This window comes from Misgurnus anguillicaudatus, chromosome 13 (genome assembly GCF_027580225.2).
Source record: "Misgurnus anguillicaudatus chromosome 13, ASM2758022v2, whole genome shotgun sequence".
NCBI lineage: Eukaryota > Metazoa > Chordata > Actinopteri > Cypriniformes > Cobitidae > Misgurnus > Misgurnus anguillicaudatus.
This window is the reverse complement of record NC_073349.2, coordinates 32,074,076-32,093,911: the sequence shown is the minus strand read 5'-3', so window position 1 is coordinate 32,093,911 and position 19,836 is coordinate 32,074,076. Positions and strand designations below refer to the sequence as shown.

The 19,836-nt window shown below is 38.3% G+C and overlaps 3 protein-coding genes across 5 annotated transcripts; 2 read left to right on the top strand and 1 right to left on the bottom strand.

Annotated features, from left to right (window-relative positions):
- The first annotated feature begins 127 nt into the window (after window positions 1-127).
- LOC141369350 (secretory phospholipase A2 receptor-like) lies at window positions 128-4,907 on the top strand. 2 transcript variants are annotated; one of them, XM_073875649.1, is made up of 3 exons: window positions 128-1,860; window positions 2,256-3,143; window positions 3,266-4,907. In XM_073875649.1, exons 2-3 carry the CDS (start codon window positions 2,912-2,914, stop codon window positions 3,628-3,630), a joined length of 597 nt encoding a protein of 198 aa, XP_073731750.1. In that variant the 5' UTR covers window positions 128-1,860; window positions 2,256-2,911; the 3' UTR covers window positions 3,631-4,907. The 2 variants fall into 2 exon arrangements, with proteins under 2 accessions (XP_073731750.1, XP_073731749.1); XM_073875648.1 differs by having other exon boundaries at window positions 2,253-3,143.
- Window positions 4,908-5,044: 137 nt separating this feature from the next.
- On the top strand, window positions 5,045-7,283 carry LOC141369351 (uncharacterized). Of its 2 annotated transcripts, XM_073875651.1 has the most exons (4): window positions 5,045-5,273; window positions 5,352-5,415; window positions 6,537-6,584; window positions 6,721-7,283. In XM_073875651.1, the coding sequence occupies exons 2-4, from the start codon at window positions 5,362-5,364 to the stop codon at window positions 7,090-7,092; spliced, it is 474 nt and encodes a 157-aa protein (XP_073731752.1). In that variant the 5' UTR covers window positions 5,045-5,273; window positions 5,352-5,361; the 3' UTR covers window positions 7,093-7,283. The 2 variants fall into 2 exon arrangements, with proteins under 2 accessions (XP_073731752.1, XP_073731751.1); XM_073875650.1 differs by having other exon boundaries at window positions 5,045-5,415.
- Window positions 7,284-8,263: 980 nt separating this feature from the next.
- tfr2 (transferrin receptor 2) lies at window positions 8,264-19,766 on the bottom strand. Its single transcript, XM_073875647.1, has 19 exons — window positions 19,688-19,766; window positions 19,123-19,194; window positions 17,445-17,487; window positions 16,546-16,768; window positions 16,127-16,313; window positions 15,911-16,051; window positions 15,491-15,599; window positions 15,176-15,418; window positions 14,960-15,099; window positions 14,624-14,805; window positions 14,420-14,539; window positions 11,515-11,597; window positions 11,246-11,309; window positions 11,093-11,160; window positions 10,805-10,875; window positions 10,632-10,716; window positions 10,320-10,547; window positions 10,082-10,222; window positions 8,264-9,705 (listed from the first exon to the last, which is right to left on the bottom strand). Exons 3-19 carry the CDS (start codon window positions 17,472-17,474, stop codon window positions 9,463-9,465), a joined length of 2,358 nt encoding a protein of 785 aa, XP_073731748.1. The 5' UTR covers window positions 17,475-17,487; window positions 19,123-19,194; window positions 19,688-19,766; the 3' UTR covers window positions 8,264-9,462.
- Window positions 19,767-19,836: the final 70 nt, after the last annotated feature.

Genomic DNA, 19,836 nt, shown 5'->3' with positions numbered 1-19,836 from the left:
TGTGTGTGTGTGTGTGAGATAAGAGTTCTGTCCGTCACGCCTGTGTAATAATGGCGAGTAGCCTAAACTGTCAGTCTTATCATTTTTAAATACAAACAATACATCAAAATAACTAACTAATTACTAACTAATTCAGTATTTATAAAAATATTATATGTATGGACATTTGTATTGTTTTGCACCAGTTAATGTTTAGTCAGGATGTAATTGGACTTTTTGCAAGATGTACATTTTTGATTCCAATAAGAGTTTGAAAGTTCATGTGGTTGTTAAATTCATGTGTTTTGGTGTTTATTAGACAGAATTGCCCCCATCAACAGATCATTCATCTTACTTACAGATATAAAGAGCTCAGAAGACACTTTATGTCACTGTGTTGGTTTTGCATGCAGATATGATGCAAATACTGTAAATAAACATTAAAACACTTAACTAAATATTTAATATACAGCTTTATATTAACACTCCTTATCTAAAAATATTTTGTTTTAGATAAATAAATTTCACATGCTAAAAATGAGTGCTGAAATGTTTCACAAGTCTGTGCTGATATGTTCATGTTATATAATAGTGTAGGATGGGAAGGCAGAATGTTTTTCTTCCTTTGTTGTCAAAGCTGCATGTCTTAAATCAAACTTTACACTATTGTTTAACACATTTTATTAAACAGGTAACAATAATACAATATAATAGTTGGTCTCATGTTTGATTTATGTGTTAATATGAATATAATTTTTTCAAAATAATTTGTGTGGGCTTTTGGTGAGTTGATTTTAATTGTAATACATTTCAACAGTTTGACATTTCGGTTGGGTTGCAACTTTTTCAACGTAAAATCTATTAAAAATACCCGGTCAGTGATTGGTTCATGACAAACCAATCACAATAAAGACATGACACATAATCTGCACTGAGAGAGTTTGAGACATTACATCAGTCAGACAGTAGGGGGAGTAATCACATGTTTCTGAATAAATATAATATAAATATATGTTTATGTTTATGTACATAATAAACTCATGAGTTTACCCCTGTTATATTTTAATATTATCTATTGATATTGTTCAGTTAATCTGAATCTGGACATATTTCAGAGTTAATGTCTATCACAAATTCTTAAACTTACTAAAAATTATTTATACCCCCCCCCCACACACACACACAGCTGCTCACAAACTGACAGGAACAAGAAGCTTTATGAGATTTTATCTCATCAAAAAACAAACACTGATGACAAACACACATATAGACTACAGTCACAACATTAAAACAGCATATTTAAATAGGCCTATTTTATAATATTCCAAACATGCAACACAGCCTTATATTAAAGAGATTATGTTGAATAAATGATTCAGTAAGATGTGTGTGTAGTGATGATGTTTGTTTATATTGAGATGTTTTTTGTACACAGTCACATTGATTCTTCATGTAAGTATTAAACTCAGTAAGTGAAGGCCGAGCGGACAGCAGCAGTCAGATATTAAGTTTAATGATACTTTAATATTTAATAACCTTTTTTACATTAAAGGGTTCAGGCATTATTATTTATTTAGTTAGTGAGAAAACAACAATGTCATAATGTTAACAGTGAGACACACAGGACTTTTGTGAAGTCAAACTCATTTCACTATGAATATTCTAATGACATTGTTAAACCCCTGTGGTTTTCAGGTAACACGCAAAGCAGACTGAGGCATGTGATGAAAAGAAGGAAGGAAAATATGTAAATATTTCAGATGAATGATGACAGCTGTGAATAAATGTATCTGCTCGTCAGGTGAATAAAAAACATTTTGACTCTGTTCATCGGTTCAGACATGGAAAGAATGACATTATTGATCTCTGTTCTTCTCACAGGTGAGTCTCTGTCTGCATTAATAACAAACTTGTCACAACACTCGAAAAAAATCTTTGTTGCCTTATTTTTTTGTTTAATCAACTCGATTTTTCAAGTCATTTTGACTTTCTATTATTTATTTTAATTAGAGATTAGTTGTTATAACTTCATTTTATAAGTGGTAGGAACTCATCTCTTGTCAAGATAAATACTAGTAAGTTAAAATGACTTTTAAATCTGATTAACCTTAAAAATTTAAGGCAGCAACAATTTTTTACAGTGTTGGGACAAGTTTGTTTGTTTTTGCTTTTGTAGACAGTTGGGATGTCCTCATGTGATAAAATAATGTCAGGTGAATTAAATGATGTCACTCAGTCTGATGAAGATGTGTTTGATGTTTTTCTCCTCACAGCAGTCTTGAGTTTCTCTGCATGTTCTCCACGTCAGTATCACTTTGTAAACACATTAATGAAATGGGACGATGCTCAGAGATACTGCAGAGCTTACCACACAGATCTGGCCACCATCAACAACATGAAAGATCTGAAGGAGATCCTCAACACTGTGAACATTGAGACTGAGTTTGTCTGGATTGGGCTACACAAGACAGGGAGTGATACATGGAAATGGTCTCTGGGAGACACAGCGATCTACAGAACAAATGATTTACAGTATCAAAACTGGAGTAATAATCAACCAGACTGCAATGGAAACAATCCTCCTGACTGTGTTTTAATGAATGAGGATGGAAGTTGGGACTGTAAAGAATGTAAGCAGAAGCACTTCTTCATCTGCTATAATGGTGAGTACAGCTGTGTGTGATCATAATAACAGATCAGTGTCATCAGTATTTTCATCTGCTATAATTCAGTGTCAATAAATATTTGAGTTTGAGCATGAAAATCAATTTCAGTTCAATGTTTTGCAGACAGCAGTAAAGGATTCATCCTTGAAGGTACAAACTGCAAAAACAAGTGTACGTGGTGTGAAGCTAAGAACTACTGCAGACAGAAGCACACAGATCTGGCCAGTGTGAAGAATGAGGAAGAAAATAAAAAGATTCAGTCTCTCATGAATAATCAGTCAGGAGATCAGAAAGCCTGGATTGGTCTGTTCAGAGACTCGTGGGAGTGGTCAGATAACAGTACCTCCTCATTCAGAAACTGGGACACTGAGGAACTCAATCAACAATGCACAACTGATAAACCCGATAAACAGTGCACAAAGGTCAACGTAAGGGCACAAAATGGAAACTGGACTGATGAAAAGTGTGATAAAAGTCTGCCATTTGTGTGTCATAAAGGTGAGTAAAGCAACAGCAGTAACAGAATCTATTAAATCTCTGTCTGTCAGGCCAATGTCAGTTTGTCTTGATCAATCTGATCTTCTTTTCATTTGAATCCATGATCTTTGTCTTGTATCTAGATCAGATGTTTCTGATCAGAGAGAATCGGACGTGGACTGAAGCTCTGGAATACTGTAGGATGAAACAGATGGATCTGGTCTCAGTATATTCAGAGGAGATTCAGCTTCACGTGATGAATGTGATTAAAAACGCCTCCACATCTGAGGTCTGGATGGGTTTGCGTCACTCCTGCGCTTTGGGTATTTGGTTCTGGTTGACTGGAGAGATGATGTGTTATCAGAAGTGGGCTCCAGGGAACGGGACACAAGCACATGACTGCAGTCATGGACGGGTCGGAGCGATTCAGTCCGGAGAAGATCATCGCTGGATCAGCCTTAATGAAACTCATAAACTCAACTTCATCTGCACTAAAGCAAATGTCTGACTGTTCATTCATCACTTATATGATTCTCTTGTTGGTCATTTATCTTTGCTTTGCTGTTATATTTGAGTTTTTGGAAAATATTATTAATTCTCAAATCTCCCAAAATGAATTTTGTTACTTCTTATTAAGTCCCCTAGCTGCCTGTTTATTCTAAAAGACTTTTGTGAACTAAAACATCTTAAACTCAAACTAAAAGAGTTTTACTCAACCTTCTGCTAATTCTTAAATAATATTACATAAAATGTGTTGATATGAACTGAGTGATTATATACATGAACATTATTTATGATTATTGTACTGTATGAAGGTTTTGTTTGTGAATATTAATCTGAATGTCAGTGATATCTTGGGTTTATCTATCAGACTGTTTGCTTGTGATCTCATTGATATTTCAATAAAGCTTTGGAAGAGGGTTAATAATGTGTGTGTTTTCATTATTATCATATTTATTCTCATTATTAGGGTATGTAAATAGGTAAACTTTCATACTGAGGATCTGGAATTATTGGGTTGAATTGGAGACTATGTATTGTGGTAAAGTTATTTTTAAAAGCAATACGTAAACAATCTTTTTTTGTATTAGGATATTTTGATTTAATGTGTTAATATAATGTGACTATTAAAACACATTAAATATAAACAGACCAATGTTATTTGAGTAAATGTAAAAAAGTAAATAAATATTTTCTACACATCAGGGTAACTCAAGATATCCACTCATCATATATAGTGACACTAAAAGCTCTTTGTTTGTTTTTCTGGATTGTTTCCTCGAATAAAAACAAAAGAATTTGATTTCACATCAAAACAACGTCATAAATTTCATAATTCAATTAATTGGTTCTTGGGACAAAATGTTAAATGTTCTCTTATTTGAGAATTGCTTTAAAACATGTCTGCTAAATGAAAAAATGTGTCAAGTAAAGATGTTGTTTCAGAGTGATTATATAATCCACTATAATATACACACAGTAGACAAAACATCTTATATACAGATCATTTTCTTCCTAGAGAAGCTGTAGTGCATTTGCTCAGAAAAACAACAAAATCTAAATAAAATTCTTCGTTAAATAAAGAGCAAATAATGATGTTTTAAACAAAACTATAAAGTGTTTAATAAAGTCACAGGGTTACGAAACATTTTTACAGTTTCCTGTCTGAATCTTCTGATGTGTCCTATATGACATCATCAGTGTAACATCCATGTGTGTGTGTGTGTGTGTGTGTGTGTGTGTGTGTGTGTGTGTGTGTGTGTGTGTGTGTGTGTGTGTGTGTGTGTGTGTGTGTGTGTGTGTGTTAGGGTTAACATCTGGAAATGTCTGAATCTGCCCTCACTATTCATTCTCAAATAAATCTGTCCACAACATTCCAAAATCTGCTTTAAAAACACTGTGATTGTATTACAGGGAAATTAAAATGTCTATTTAAAACTGTAATAATTAAAAAAGCTTCAGATCCATATCCGTGTCCTGTCTCATTAACACACACTCACACAAATAAATCTTTATAGTGGCTCGAGGATTTATTGAAGACACGCACCGTCTCGTCCGCGCCCCCGCACGCGCTCTATTGGTTGCGCGCGCTGTAATGAGAGTTTAAATTCACCCGCTGCTCGCTATTTTATAACAGAAACACAACATCAGGTAAGAACAACTTCATAATTACTGTAAATACTTTATTTAATCCACAGAGACATTTTAATTCTGTCATTTTTCTTTCAGTGAATATAAGATGAAGATTCTCGCGCTGCTTCTGTGTTTCGTGGCTTTGGGGCTCGCGCTGCCCGTGAGTAAAATAATTCTTTAAAAACAAATCCTAAAAATCCTCGTAGATCTGAAGTGTAAAGTCTAATGTCACAACTATTTTAATTATTTTATTTTATGGTCTGTTTAAAATTCAAGAACAAAGCTACACTGTGATTCTCATCTTTAATCACTGACACTTTATCTTATAAAGATAACCTATTTAAATGAATGTTATTGATATAAACAAAGCACTGAAATTGATGCATATGCATTTTTTCCTATAGAGAGCCAATGTTATTAATGCTGTTATAGTTTAGTTTTCTCACTTTTTAAGTCGTTTTGTATAAAATGGTCTGCTAAATGCTTAAATATAAAATGACAAACACAACAACAGCAAAGCAGCATTTGACAGACAAACAAACAGAGAGACAGACAAACAGACAGACAAAGAGACAGAAAGCACTCCTCTGATTGGCTGAACACAGACCTGCGATGAGAATGATGTGATTCAGATACTGTGTAAATAATTTCCCTAAAAACCACCACATTTCCTCTTACACTTCTCAATACTTCACTGTTAACTCTTTCTACAGAGAGAAAAATAATATTAGGCTACAGCAGTGGTTCCCAAACTTTTTCAGTGTGCGGCCCCCCTTGTGTACAGTGCATTTTTTCGTGGCCCCCCGAAAGAAAATTTATGACAAAAACAGTTTTAAAATGTAGTATTTTAATTAAACAAAACATATAAAATTATACCTAGTAGTGCTGTTGGTTAGTTGGCTTATTATTTCTTAGGTTTAATTAAACAGAATTCATGATAAATTAATGTATTTTATAAAATGTCATAAAACTGGGGCCCCCCTGGCACAATCTTGTGGCCCCCTTGGGGGCCCCAGCACCCAGTTTGAAAACCACTGGGCTACAGTATCAACATCACAGAACTATAAAAAAAACCTCTTAAAAATTATCTTCAAAAATACAGTGTGTTATTTCTTTTTAAAGATCTTCCACTCACTCAGGATGATTTTAATCAGTATTGTTTGTTTATATATTTATTAATATATATTTGTGTGTTTAGTGTCATAAATGTGTCTCAGATTTACAACATATGGAGTCACAACTGATTGTGTTTGTATGATTCTGTTATGTACAAATAAACAGATGCAGCGAAGACGAGTAGCCCGATCAGACAGTCCAGAGGATGAAGGGGTACAACACACACGCACACACGCACGCAGACACACACACACAGACACACACACACACACATTTATATCTTACAAGTATAACAAAACAAGTGCACTAACATACAGATAATCTTGTGACTAATTTTGTGTGTTTTCAGAGCGACTCAGAGGGAGACAGCAATGAAAATAAGAAATCACATGAAGGAGGAGATGAAGAGGAGGAAGAGGAAGGAGATGAAGATGAGGAAGAAGAAGTGAAAGAAGAAGAGGAAAATGAAAAAGAAGGTGGTGAAGAAGACGAGGGAAAAAAAGAAGAGGAGGAAGGGGGAGAAGAAGAAGAAAATGAGGAAGAAGACGAGGAAGAGGATGATGAAGAGAGTGAAGAGGAGGAGAAAAATTATGATGGGGAGAGTGAGGATGGAAAAGAGAAGAAAGGTAAAAACAAAAAGAATGGTGAGGAGGACAACAGTGATGAAGAAAACCCAGAGGAGGGCAGCAAGAGTGAAGAAGGTGATGAAGAGAGCAGATAAGGAAACAAAGATGAAGAAGCAAACAGAAGATCTGAGATCAGTCAATCACATCATTATCTCACTTTACAATAAAGTCAAGCAGCTTCATATGATTTACTACAGTAAACTTAAATCGATAAACATACACACACACACACACACACACACACACACACACACACACACACACACACACACACAGGATATGAGATCATGGTGGGTGGAGCTTTTAAAGGAAAATGTATATTTCTTTTGTAGATGAAGAACATTAAGATTTAATTCTTACTCTTCTCATGAATTAGATCTAACCTGAATTATTATATTAATATTTGCTTAAATATCAGTGTGTGTTAACATCATTATTGTAATTCTTTTAAGCCTTTTATAAACTAAACTAAAACTTCATTTACTTTTTATTTCAGCATTTAACTCTTTATTTCAGTATCATTTAAATAAAATGTACATGCCAAGCATGTAAAAACTTACAGACTATTATAAATGTTTTACTATCACTAAACTATTATAAATTCAATTTATTATTATATCTATTAATACATTTCATTTGTAGTTAAGTTTATACACTGTAAAAAAAATCCGTAGAAATTGCAGCTGAGTTGCCGGTAATTTACCGTAGATTTACATTTATGTTATTTACTGGCAACATTTTGTTCAAAGTGAAATGAACATTAAACATTTACAAGTCTTTGTCTTTACAGAGTTAAACTAAAAAAACAGCATCAAGCAAAACATTCTGGGAAACAAAATCTGAAGCAAAAAACAGAAAAAGGTTGATGATGATTTCTGGTTCCCAGAATGCTTTGCATGAGGCTGTTATTGTATAGTTTTATTCTGTAAAGATAAAGACTTGTTAATATTTAAATTTTATTTAACTTTGAACAAACTCTTGCCAGTAAATAACATAAATGTAAATCTACGGTAAATTACAGCCAACCCAGCTGCAATAACATTGAAATTTTTACGGACTTTTTTTACAGTGTAATATTTTTTTCATTAAGATTTGCATTTACTTATAGATTTTTTTTAAGTAATTCAGATTTTGTTTTTTTATTTAGGGTCATTGTTCCTGGTATTTTAGATGTCAAACAAAACAAGATGCTGTTTTTTATGTATTTAATGTTTTGAATTCAAATGTAATTTACATTTGTTTTGTTTTCAAAATGTGAAATCAAAGGCAAACGACTTTTATTAGTCTTTTGTTTTATTAAAATGCACCATAAATATCACATAAACATCCATCAACATTTTAAACATTTAGCAGGTAGCTTCATGACATCACTGACCTGACCTGATATCATCTTCTATGATGTCATAGAGCAGATTGATAGCAGATGCTGCTTTCTGATTGGATGACAGTATGACTGTCATAATTATAAGAATCACTGCTCACATTAACAAACTCTCAATATCACTAAACAAAAAAAAACATCAAGTCTCAATTATAACATTCAATTAACAACAAATGAAGAGACATTCAGTGCACTTTACATCATCAGATGTGAAAAATCGAATAACTCAAACGCACACTTCCTAACCAGGCGTGACACAAATGTTTACTTATAAATATAAATGACAGAATCTGTTGAAAGCGCAATTATTCATCAAAAATATGAAAATATAATATCTGTTGTACATGCTTGTTTGATATCTGCCTCAGTGTGTTGTAACTCGAGGACATATTAAAGGGGACATAGCATGAAAATTTTCCATGTTTAAGTGCTATAATTGGGTCTCCAGAGCTTCTATCAACCTAGAAAATGTGAAAAAGATCAACCCAGTAACTTGGTTTTGGTAAACCATTCTCTGAAAGCATATGAAAAAATAGCTCATTGAAATTTGTCTCCGCATCTATAACTAACCTGCAATTCATGAGACCTCTTTGTATTTGACCAGACTTTATTGTTACATATTTATAAATACAATGATGAATGAAATTAAGTTTGCTCAGCTAGAAGAATTGCTCACGTTCTCCTCAAATATAACACACAGCCCCTTCCTATAAGATTCATGTTGGTTTACAGACAGAAACTGCAGCAGAATAAACTCTTCTCATACACGCTTCTCTTGTGAATCACAAACCGATTCAACCCTAACCTTTGTGTCTTGAGCATCATTTCATCTGAAGGGTGGAGACGGTGTCTCTGCTCAGATAAAACACACAACGAGTATCATGAAACTACTGTGTTGTGATGAAATGATTGGCTTGATATTTTGTGCCTGGTTAGGAGAGCGTGGAGGTCTGAATGTAAACAGACTTGATTTATCCTGACCTTCAACACTGACGCTCTACAGTTATCCAGGGTTTAACCGGTCGACTGATGTTGGGCTGGATAAAGGAACGGTTTGGTAAGGAGTCTGTGTGGTTCTGGAGCACTAGAGAGGGTTGTCTATGTTCCACACATCACCGCTGAGAGCGTTAGCGGCACCCTGCAGTGTCCAGGTAAAGAGAGCCAGCTGGCGTTTGAACCGGACCTCGTCGAATAGATGCGGCTCAGAGCGCAGGAGAGACAGATGCTCGGCCAGCGCGCTCAGTGTGTGATCGCCACGCCCGTGAAACACGTGACGGAACGGCGTCTCCACCACTGACATGTACTGGGACAGGAAGTAATATTCCACCTGTAAACATCAAACGTTTAGCTTCAGATCAAATGATGGCTCTGGTCAACACAATTCATCTTTTATCCGCTCAGCTGATTCATAATGAGTCTATCTGACTCGTGTGCTGGATGAGAGCCTAACTAACTTAATTAATATTCAGATATTTAATATTTATGAGGTCATGAATGCAGTGACATCTCCAGGATGTGATGTCTCCAGATCCTGTCCACTGCTTAATAGTTCAATATCTGTGTCATTCGTTGAGCTTAACTGTTAAAGAGATACACTGTGTGTGTGTGTGTGTGTGTGTGTGTGTGTGTGTGTGTGTGTGTGTGGTGTGTGTGTGTGTGTGTGTGTGTGTGTGTGTGTGTGTGTGTGTGTCTGTGGTGTTTACCCTCATGATGCGTGTGTTGTAGAGTCTGGCCAGTCTCTCGTCCTGAACATCACTGTTCTTTATAGCATCCAAAAGACTTTTAGCTGCGCGGCTGTAATCTCCTCTCGCACTGAAAATCCACTGAGGAGACAAACCCCTCGACTGACAGAGAGACAGAGACTACATGAGTGTGTGTGTGTGTGTGTGTGTGTGTGTGTGTGTGTATCAGTGTGTGTTTGTGTGTGTGTGTGTGTGTTACCTGCAGTTGGGTAGTGTGTATACTCAGTCTAGAGCTCAATTGTTGAGCTGCACTGCTGTAGCAGGTGACGTCCAGTGGAAGAATGTGATCATGTGACAGTTTGAGAACCATCAGGCCTACGAGTTCAGCTACAGCTCGACCCACAGCGCACAGACGACCCTGCAGAAGCTCCTGCAGACGACCCACACTGTCCAGACGAGTGTTGACAAACGGATACACACGAGCATCCTGAACACACACACACACAGAGTTACAAACACAACCTTCTAGATCCCAATAGCACTTCATTTGATATAGGTTTGTGTAATTTACCTCGGTGAAATGCAGCTGCATCGCAGGAACTCCTCCAAACGCTGTAAAGCTGTAAGCACCGCTGTTCAAATACAACGGCTTCACTCTGCAACGAACAACAGAGTAAAAAAAAAACAAGAATAAAATAAACAGACAGGACTGAAGAAGATTCAGTAAAGTGTTTTGTAACTTACATGTTTCTCCAGCCTCCCTGACGCTGGACAAGAGAGAGAATGGACTGACCCGTGTGTTTGGGATGTTCGACCTGAAACCCACAGATCCAAACCATCAGAACCAGACTGAACCTTCACAAACCTGAGCTTCTTAAACTCTTCACACCAGAACATCTGTGATATGTCTCAACTGTGCCATAAAAAATAATATGAATGTTTAAATTAGTTGCTTTGAGATCCTTATCAACCCTTCAGTGATCATCAAAACACACACACAGGCACAAAAAGCTGTTTAAGAAAAACACAAACTTGTTTAATGGTCCCTTCGATGAGATTAGCTAACAGAGGACTCGTGTAGACAGAAAGATTATCATCACCTAAACAAGGAAACCCACTTTAATTATTCAGTTATTCATTTTAGTTATTTCATTTTACATCAAGTATGTGTGTGCGTGCATTTACCCAGGATGGCTTGATCCAGACTGAAATACGCCACAGCTTTCAGATGCAGCATGGTCAAATAACCCTGATAACACAAGGATTTCACACAGAATAACAACACACAGTGTTTACTACACAACATTTCACACTATCACACTATTCATGTCTATGTGCGGGTTTATAAAAGATGCTTATACACAGACAGACACAAAATGATTTTGTTGAGTTTTTAATGATGTCAGTCTGTATAATGCAGATGATTCATGTGAATAGTTAATTGTAGTGCTGACCTCCAACCACTCGGTGGCGCCAACATTGCCAAACTCTCCTCCATCCCAGCTGACAAAAAGCAGACTGCGTCTGGGAGAAAACCCTGTGGATGTGTGATTATACATGAAGTTCAATCATAAATACAACAGTTAATCCTCTCTCATCTATTAAACAATGATTGTTGGAGCATCACTCGATGTCCATGTTAACTTTAAAGCAAACCAGCAGAGGACTACATGTAGTCAATGTAGCAACAGCAGATAACAAGCATTTTAGCCCCCCAACTGCCTTGGAGGAGGGTGCCCTACATTGGGACTGGATTTTGGTGGGTTAACACAAACAAATGCCCAGTTCCATCAGATAAGGCTGCTCAGACAACTGACAGACATCCAAAGCTGAGAAGAGGACATTTTGATTGGTCCACAGTCCACATTTCTCCTTATTATCCCCTATTAGAAGCCAGGGTGATAGTACTTCCACCGACAAAATGGAAATAAAACCATCACCTATTGACTTCATACTCAATTAGCGACTAAATTACATTTGTGTTATGCAACTGTTCAAATAATCACAGTTATTCACATATGCATGCATGATATGGTACCATTTTCATTCAGGACAATGCCAATGGTATTTTGGAAGTGGTTTGGTAAGTGAAAAAATGCATAGATGAAATTCTAACCACCAAGAGATTGTAACAGGACAAACACCCAAGTTCTGAGTCTCCACCAGAGATTGTAACAGGAAAAAACCCCAAGTTCTGAGTCTCCCCCAAAGATTGTAACAGGACAAACCCCCAAGTTATGAGTCTCCCCCAGAGATTGTAACAGGACAAATCCCTAAATTCTGAGTCTCCAGCAGAGATTGTAACAGGACAAAAACCCAAGTTCTGTGTCTACCCCACAGATTTTAACAGGACAAACACCTTAAGTTCTGAGTCTCCCCCACAGAGATTGTAACAGGAAAAAACCCCAAGTTCTGAGTCTCCCCCAAAGATTGTAACAGGACAAATCCCTAAATTCTGAGTCTCCCCCAGAGATTGTAATAGGCGAAACCCCCAAGTTCTGAGTCTCCCCCACAGATTGTAATAGGACAAAACCCCAAGTTTTGAGTCTCCACCAGAGATTGTAACAGGAAAAAAACCCAAGTTCTGAGTCTCCCCCAGAGATTGTAACAGGACGAACCCCCAAGTTCTGAGTCTCCCCCAGAGATTGTAACAGGACAAACCCCCAAGTTCTGAGTCTCCCCCAGAGATTGTAGCAGGACAAACCCCCAAGTTCTGAGTCTCCCCCAGAGATTGTAACAGGACGAACCCCCAAGTTCTGAGTCTCCCCCAGAGATTGTAACAGGACAAATTCCCAAGTTCTGAGTCTCCCCCAGAGATTGTAACAGGACAAACCCCCAAGTTCTGAGTCTCCCCCAGAGATTGTAGCAGGACAAACCCCCAAGTTCTGAGTCTCCCCCAGAGATTGTAACAGGACGAACCCCCAAGTTCTGAGTCTCCCCCAGAGATTGTAACAGGACAAATTCCCAAGTTCTGAGTCTCCCCCAGAGATTGTAACAGGACAAACCCCCAAGTTCTGAGTCTCCCCCAGAGATTGTAGCAGGACAAACCCCCAAGTTCTGAGTCTCCCCCAAAGATTGTAACAGGACAAATTCCCAAGTTCTGAGTCTCCTCCAAAGACTGTAACAGGACAAACCCCCAAGTTCACAGTCTCCCCCAGAGATTGTAACAGGACAAACCCCCAAGTTCTGAGTCTCCCCCAAAGATTGTAACAGGACAAATTCCCAAGTTCTGAGTCTCCTCCAAAGATTGTAACAGGACAAACTCCCAAGTTCTGAGTCTCCCCCATAGATTGTAACAGGACAAACCCCCAAGTTCTGAGTCTCCCCCAGAGATTGTAACAGGACAAATCCCTAAGTTCTGAGTCTCCACCAGAGATTGTAACAGAACAAATCCCCAAGTTTTGAGTCTCCACCACAAATTGTAACAGGACAAAACCCCAAGTTATGAGTCTCCCCCAGAGATTGTAACAGGACAAATCCCTAAGTTCTGAGTCTCCCCCAAAGATTGTAACAGGACAAATCCCCAAGTTTTGAGTCTCCACCTGAGATTGTAACAGGAAAAAACCCCAAGTTCTGAGTCTCCCCCAGAGATTGTAACAGGACAAATACCTAAATTCTGAGTCTCCACCAGAGAGTGTAACAGGAAAAAACCCCCAAGTTCTGAGTCTCCCCCAGAGATTGTAACAGGACAAACCCCCAAGTTCTGAGTCTCCCCCAGAGATTGTAGCAGGACAAACCCCCAAGTTCTGAGTCTCCCCCAAAGATTGTAACAGGACAAACCCCCAAGTTCTGAGTCTCCCCCAGAGATTGTAACAGGACAAACCCCCAAGTTCTGAGTCTCCCCCAAAGAATGTAACAGGACAAACCCCCAAGTTTTGAGTCTCCACCTGAGATTGTAACAGGAAAAACCCCCAAGTTCTGAGTCTCCCCTAGAGATTGTAACAGGACAAACCCCCAAGTTCTGAGTCTCCCCCAGAGATTGTAACAGGACAAAACCCCCAGTTTTGAGTCTCCCACCGAGATTGTAACAGGACGAACCCCCAAGTTTTGAGTCTCCACCACAAATTGTAACAGGACAAAACCCCAAGTTTTGAGTCTCCACCAGAGATTGTAACAGGACAAACCCCCAAGTTTTGAGTCTCCACCAGAGATTGTAACAGGACAAAACCCCAAGTTCTGAGTCTCCACCAGAGATTGTAACAGAACAAATCCCCAAGTTCTGAGTCTCCACCAGAGATTGTAACAGGAAAAAACCCCAAGTTCTGAGTCTCCCCCAGAGATTGTAACAGGACAAATACCTAAATTCTGAGTCTCCACCAGAGAGTGTAACAGGACAAGTGTGCGTGTGTGTGTGTTTACCATTATCCACCATTGTACTGAATGTTCTAGCTAGTTCCATCAGGATTGCTGTGCCCACTCCAGACTTTACAGCTCCTGGACCCCAAGAATCCCTCTGAGCTCCTATGATGATATAATGATCTGAGAAAAACATCAGAAATCAACCAGTGTTCATCCACTGCTCATGTAAACTCAGATACAAATGTATAGATCCTCAAGTCTAACCAGGTTCCAGTTTGCCTTCTATAGAAGCGAAGATGTTGTTGAGCAGCACCGGTTTCATGGTGTTAAATATGCCCATCTTTACCCTGCGCCCACCCGGCCCTGTGAAGCCCGGACCCAACACACACTGAACGTACGGCAAACGGCCCTGCCATCCGCGCGGGCAATCCACACCTGATAACTGACTGAAAGAAAGACTGAATAAGTTTACAGAAGCATTTATGTTCTTTGCATCATCCTCATCAATATCAATCTGTTAAAAAAAGTGAAATGTGACTTGGACATGCATACTTTAGACTCACTTTAATGTAGTTTATTTGTGCAAAGGGAAGAACAGACCTTAACAGTTTGGAAGCAACGTTTGCGCTGATTGGCTGAGCTAAAATGATTGGCAGACCAGAGGATTGGGTGGATGGGAACTGGGTGTGGTTAAAGGAAGGAAATCCAGGTGTGAACGGATCGCCAGATCCCAGATGCACCTGTAGTGACGGGAAATAAACACAATGACTCCAAGTGAAAACGAACACGGCGGCGTGTAAACGTAACGTGACGCACATGTTCGGAGATGACAGCGTTGCTATGGAGTCCAAGTCGTCGTGGATCCTGAGGGACATCCGCAGGGTCGGGGTAAATGAGAACACCCACGTGCCCCGCCTGCTGGGCGTACCACACTTTTTCAGCAAAGCTCACGCCCCCTCCCACCCTCGCTATGGCGATGGAGCCATTGACGGAGACACCAAGAGCTCGCAGCTGATCGAAGTCCTCGCGCCGGGCGTAGTTCACGTACACGACCCCTCCCTGCACATAAACAAATGCATGTTTACTGGTGTATGAACATGTTAGCTGTATCAGATGGGAAGTCTACCATACTGTGGCTGTTCCTGTGGCACTGTAGGCGCAGTAACCATCATTGTCTAAAGAAATCTCCTCTAGCTCCTCCCCCTCAGAATCCACCAACCAGAGAGTGTTCTTCTGTGTCCTACAGACATGTACACAAACACAGAGCATTGATTGATTGATTGATTGATTTTATTTGACCACTTATATATAAAATATGAAACAGTACTCCGAATAATACATTAAAACACATAAATAGTCAGGGATAACACAATAAAGCCCAAAGACTTATTTCCATTGTGGTCCCTACACTTATTTCCATTGTGGTCCCTAAAGTTGGTTTCATTGTATTATTTTGCTCTGGACAGTCACACATTCATGAGTCATCAACACTCATATTGATAAAATGATGCTAAAATGACGGACAAATAAATGAGATGCACACACTTTTACCTGGAGGGAAACTGGAGAGTGGCGTAATGCGAGTCTGTCCAGGTGTGGTCCATACGGAGCTTCTGAAGATTCTGCAATATTTCTCTCGCTATAGCGTTTCCTTCAGAGGACCCTGGAGGATGAGACGTCCTGCTCACTCGCCTGAAAACATTACAATCAACTTTGACATCAACAGCTTTCAGGACATAAACTGAAGTCACAGGTTGATGTTTTTACCTGAGTGTGTTCTCTATTTTGTCCTCGATCAGATATTTCTTCAGCATCTCCCTCAGCTCTGACATGTACATCACCGTCTCCTCGGGCACGTGATCCGATCCAGTGGTGTCACTCAGAGGAATCAGATCTCCCTCTTCCCTGCATTTCCGGCACATTCCACGGAACGTCACGTAACCCAGCAGGAACGCTGAGTGAGAAAACCAAACACTAAAGACCTGGCTTAAATACAAATGTACTGCTTACTCTCCATACTACTATGTGAAAACAATGAAATATTATTTAACACTAAACTCCCAAGTAGCGTTACCTGAGACATGATAAAATGGACTAAAATGACATATCAATATGCAATAGAAACATGCATACAGAACATTTTCATACACTGTAATGAACACATGCTGATTGTAAGCTGCGTGTACCTGTGCTGAATATAAACAGGCCGATGAGAATGAAGTAGAACACTGCTTTCCTGCGGTCCATCTGCTGACGGATCCTCAGTGCTGTAACATCACTGTTTAAAGGTGCCTGTGATCCGTCCTCTGACTCCAGCGGGACCAGTTTCATTTCAACATGACTGACTCGATGTCTGACCCCGCCTCCATCATCTGCCCCTTCATTGGTTTGAGCTCCGCCAACTGGTGTCTGTTTCACACAGAAACTGAAGAGTCAATTCAACACACAGTAGAAGTACAAACCTGAGTGAGTGAGAGAGTGAGTCAGTGAGAGTGACTCAGAGAGTGACTCATTAAATGAGTGAAAGTGAGTTAGTGAGAGAGAGCGAGTCAGTGAGCAAGATAGTGTGAGAGAAAATGAGTGACTGAGTGAAAGTGAGTAAAAGTGAGAGAGAGTGAGAGTAAGTGACTCAGTGAATGAGTAAAAGTGAGATTCAATGAGAGTCAGTTAGCAAGATAGTGTGAGTGAAAGTAAGAGTGAGTGAGTAAAAGTTAGAGAGAGTGAGTCAGTGAGAGTAAGTGACTCATTGAATGAGTGAAAGTCACTCAGTGAGAGTGCCTGTTAGAGTGAGTGAGTGAGTGAGTGAGTGAGTGAGTGAGTAAAAGTGAGAGAGAGTCAGTGACAGTAAGTGACTCATTGAAAGAGTAAAAGTGAGTAAGTGAGATTCAATGAGTGAGTGAGTAAGTAAGAGTAAGTGACTCATTGAATGAGTGAGTGAGTAAGAGTGAGATAGAGTGAGTCAGTGAGAGCGACTCATTGAGTGAGTAAGTGCAAATAAGAGTGACTCGGTGAGTGAGTGAGTGAAAGAGTGACTGATAGAGTGAGTAAGAGCGAGATAGTGTGAGTTTGTGAGAGAATCTCTTACCTCAGTCATGAGTCCCATGACAGAATCCATCCTTCTCTAACAGCTGTGATGAACACATTAAACCTTCATTACTGGCACACAAATCTACACTGATATAGCAAACAATAAACATTTCTGTTAATGATTTTTTCATGTCTGGAATTTCCAACATGTTTCTGTGGATCAATAGTGTCAACAAATCTGATGCAACATCATTGAGTTTGAGCTCATTTCTCATTAATCCCAGCACTGATGACACAGCTGGTGTCTCTCTCTGTATGTCTATCTATCTCTTAGTGCCAGTGACAGAGATAAAGTGGAGAAAACACACAGATACACCCTAAAAAACACTGAGAACGACACGACACAAAGCATGTGAAGACCTGCAGAATAACTGCTATTAAACAATGTGTGTCAAAACAATGATTGTGTTACATTATTGCAGCTCATCTGATAGATGATGACACTAAAGATCAAATAAAAGCTTATATAATATGAGAAGTCTAAATTCAATACAAGTCTGAAAGTATACACTCTAAAAACAACCGGTGTTAAACAGCACTAAGTGGTTCATTGCCTCATAATCATAGAGGAACCGTTTTAAGTGCTATACAGCGCCTGACAACACGTTTGCTCGAGACAGCACAAGCTAGCACTGGGGTAAAGCTAATCTTTTTAATTGTAGCGATGGCGCTGGCAGTGACGATTCCCTCAGACCACTCAGTGATCTACAGTGCTTTTGCATCACGTTTGGTATCAGCTTGGAACCCCTACCGAGGTGGTACATTAACAATCTAAACTTTCAGCAGATACATGCATTTGAAATTCACTATCAGAAAAGATTTTGAGGATTCATCTTGCACGGCATAAAACCTAGAATGAAACATTTGGCAAAACTGTCACGACTTTAACAGACTAAACTTTTTTTTAAATCCTGAAGGAATTACACAACATACTGTTTTATAAAGTTAACATGAATAAAAAAATCTTGTTTGTTAGGCTAGTTGATCATTTTTACTTACCAATCATTTATTTGACCTAAAGAACAGATGTAAATAATGCTTTTTGTCATTCTTAAAGGGACAGTTCACCCAAAATGAAGATTCTGTCATTATTTACTCAACCAGTTGTTAATCCAAACCTGTGAAAACTCTTCGTTCTGATCAACACAAAGACATTTTGTGCAATGTTTCTAACCAGACCGTTTTTTAAGCAGCATTGGCTTTCAATTGTACATTTTCCTACTATGGAAGTCAATAGTGCTCCTGTTTCTGCATAATTACAAATATCCTCTTTGTGTTCAGCAAAAAAAAAGTACAGATTTGAAACAACTCAAAACTGAGTAAATGATGATTTTTGTCTGAAAATGTTTGCTTTTGATTTTTCATCATCTTGAGAATAACAAACCTCACTGGAGTTTTTTAATCCACTTCAGCCCAAACTCACAGACGAACACAATAAAGGGATTTTTTAATTAAATAAAGAAAGAGTAAAAGATTTCTGTTATTATTTCATTTAAGTCTTTAAATGAGTGACTGTTAGGATGTGTTTCTGTTCCTCTGGATACATCGAGACATGCGTAAAGATATTCAACTGAAAAATTTAACTACTACAAGTTTAACACAACATGACAGCAAGTAAATAAACACAATAAAGATCATTTATATTCTATTTCATATAAAGATTTGACTTTACTCACGGAGTCCTACAAGAGTTTCGTCATCGTCTATTTGAAGGGTTATTTACTCTTTAGCTGAAAATATTGATTTCTCTAATACACACACACACACACACACACACACACACACACACACACAAGGACACACAGTAGAACACACACACAAGAAAGAAATGTGCGTATTTGAGAAACTAAAATTGAAAAAAATTCTGCTAAACCAAATCAAATATAAATGTAATCTATATAGAAACATTTATACAGAACTCACAATATTGACAGAACTGACAGAAATAATAGAAAAATCTGACACTACAGAAACACACACTTGACTTCAGTTAAAGATCTACCAAGATATCAGATCTCCAGAAAAAACACAACTTTAAGAACTAAACTAAATCATAAAACCATGTTGATATCAGACACTACAGTGTGGCCTCATCTTCACTAATTACACAAACTAAACACAACTATGACATCATCAGTAACTTTTTATAAACTATTGTATGAAAAAAAACTTATATTTAAACTTGTATAAGATGAAAATACACTAGTGTGATTTAAATGAATATTAATATTTGTGACATACCTCCCTGTCCTACGGCTGTCTGTGTTCAATGGCCTCTCTCTAAGCTCCACCCCTCTGAAGACGAAACGTTAATCGCCTCCACCCCTTGCATGTAATAGTAATCTGTGATTGGTCAGTGAGGATAGACTTGAAACTGAACTACTATAAAG

Coding starts and splice junctions, on each gene's coding strand:
- LOC141369350 (XM_073875649.1), top strand. CDS start 2,912: ATGAATAATCAGTCAGGAGATCAGAAAGCCTGGATTGGTCTGTTCAGA. Junction 3,144..3,265: donor GCCATTTGTGTGTCATAAAG/GTGAGTAAAGCA, acceptor TCTTGTATCTAG/ATCAGATGTTTCTGATCAGA.
- LOC141369351 (XM_073875651.1), top strand. CDS start 5,362: ATGAAGATTCTCGCGCTGCTTCTGTGTTTCGTGGCTTTGGGGCTCGCG. Junction 5,416..6,536: donor CTTTGGGGCTCGCGCTGCCC/GTGAGTAAAATA, acceptor ACAAATAAACAG/ATGCAGCGAAGACGAGTAGC. Junction 6,585..6,720: donor ACAGTCCAGAGGATGAAGGG/GTACAACACACA, acceptor GTGTGTTTTCAG/AGCGACTCAGAGGGAGACAG.
- tfr2 (XM_073875647.1), bottom strand. CDS start 17,474: ATGGATTCTGTCATGGGACTCATGACTGAG. Junction 16,769..17,444: donor TCATGGGACTCATGACTGAG/GTAAGAGATTCT, acceptor TGTGTGAAACAG/ACACCAGTTGGCGGAGCTCA. Junction 15,600..15,910: donor ACTCTCCAGTTTCCCTCCAG/GTAAAAGTGTGT, acceptor ACATGTCTGTAG/GACACAGAAGAACACTCTCT.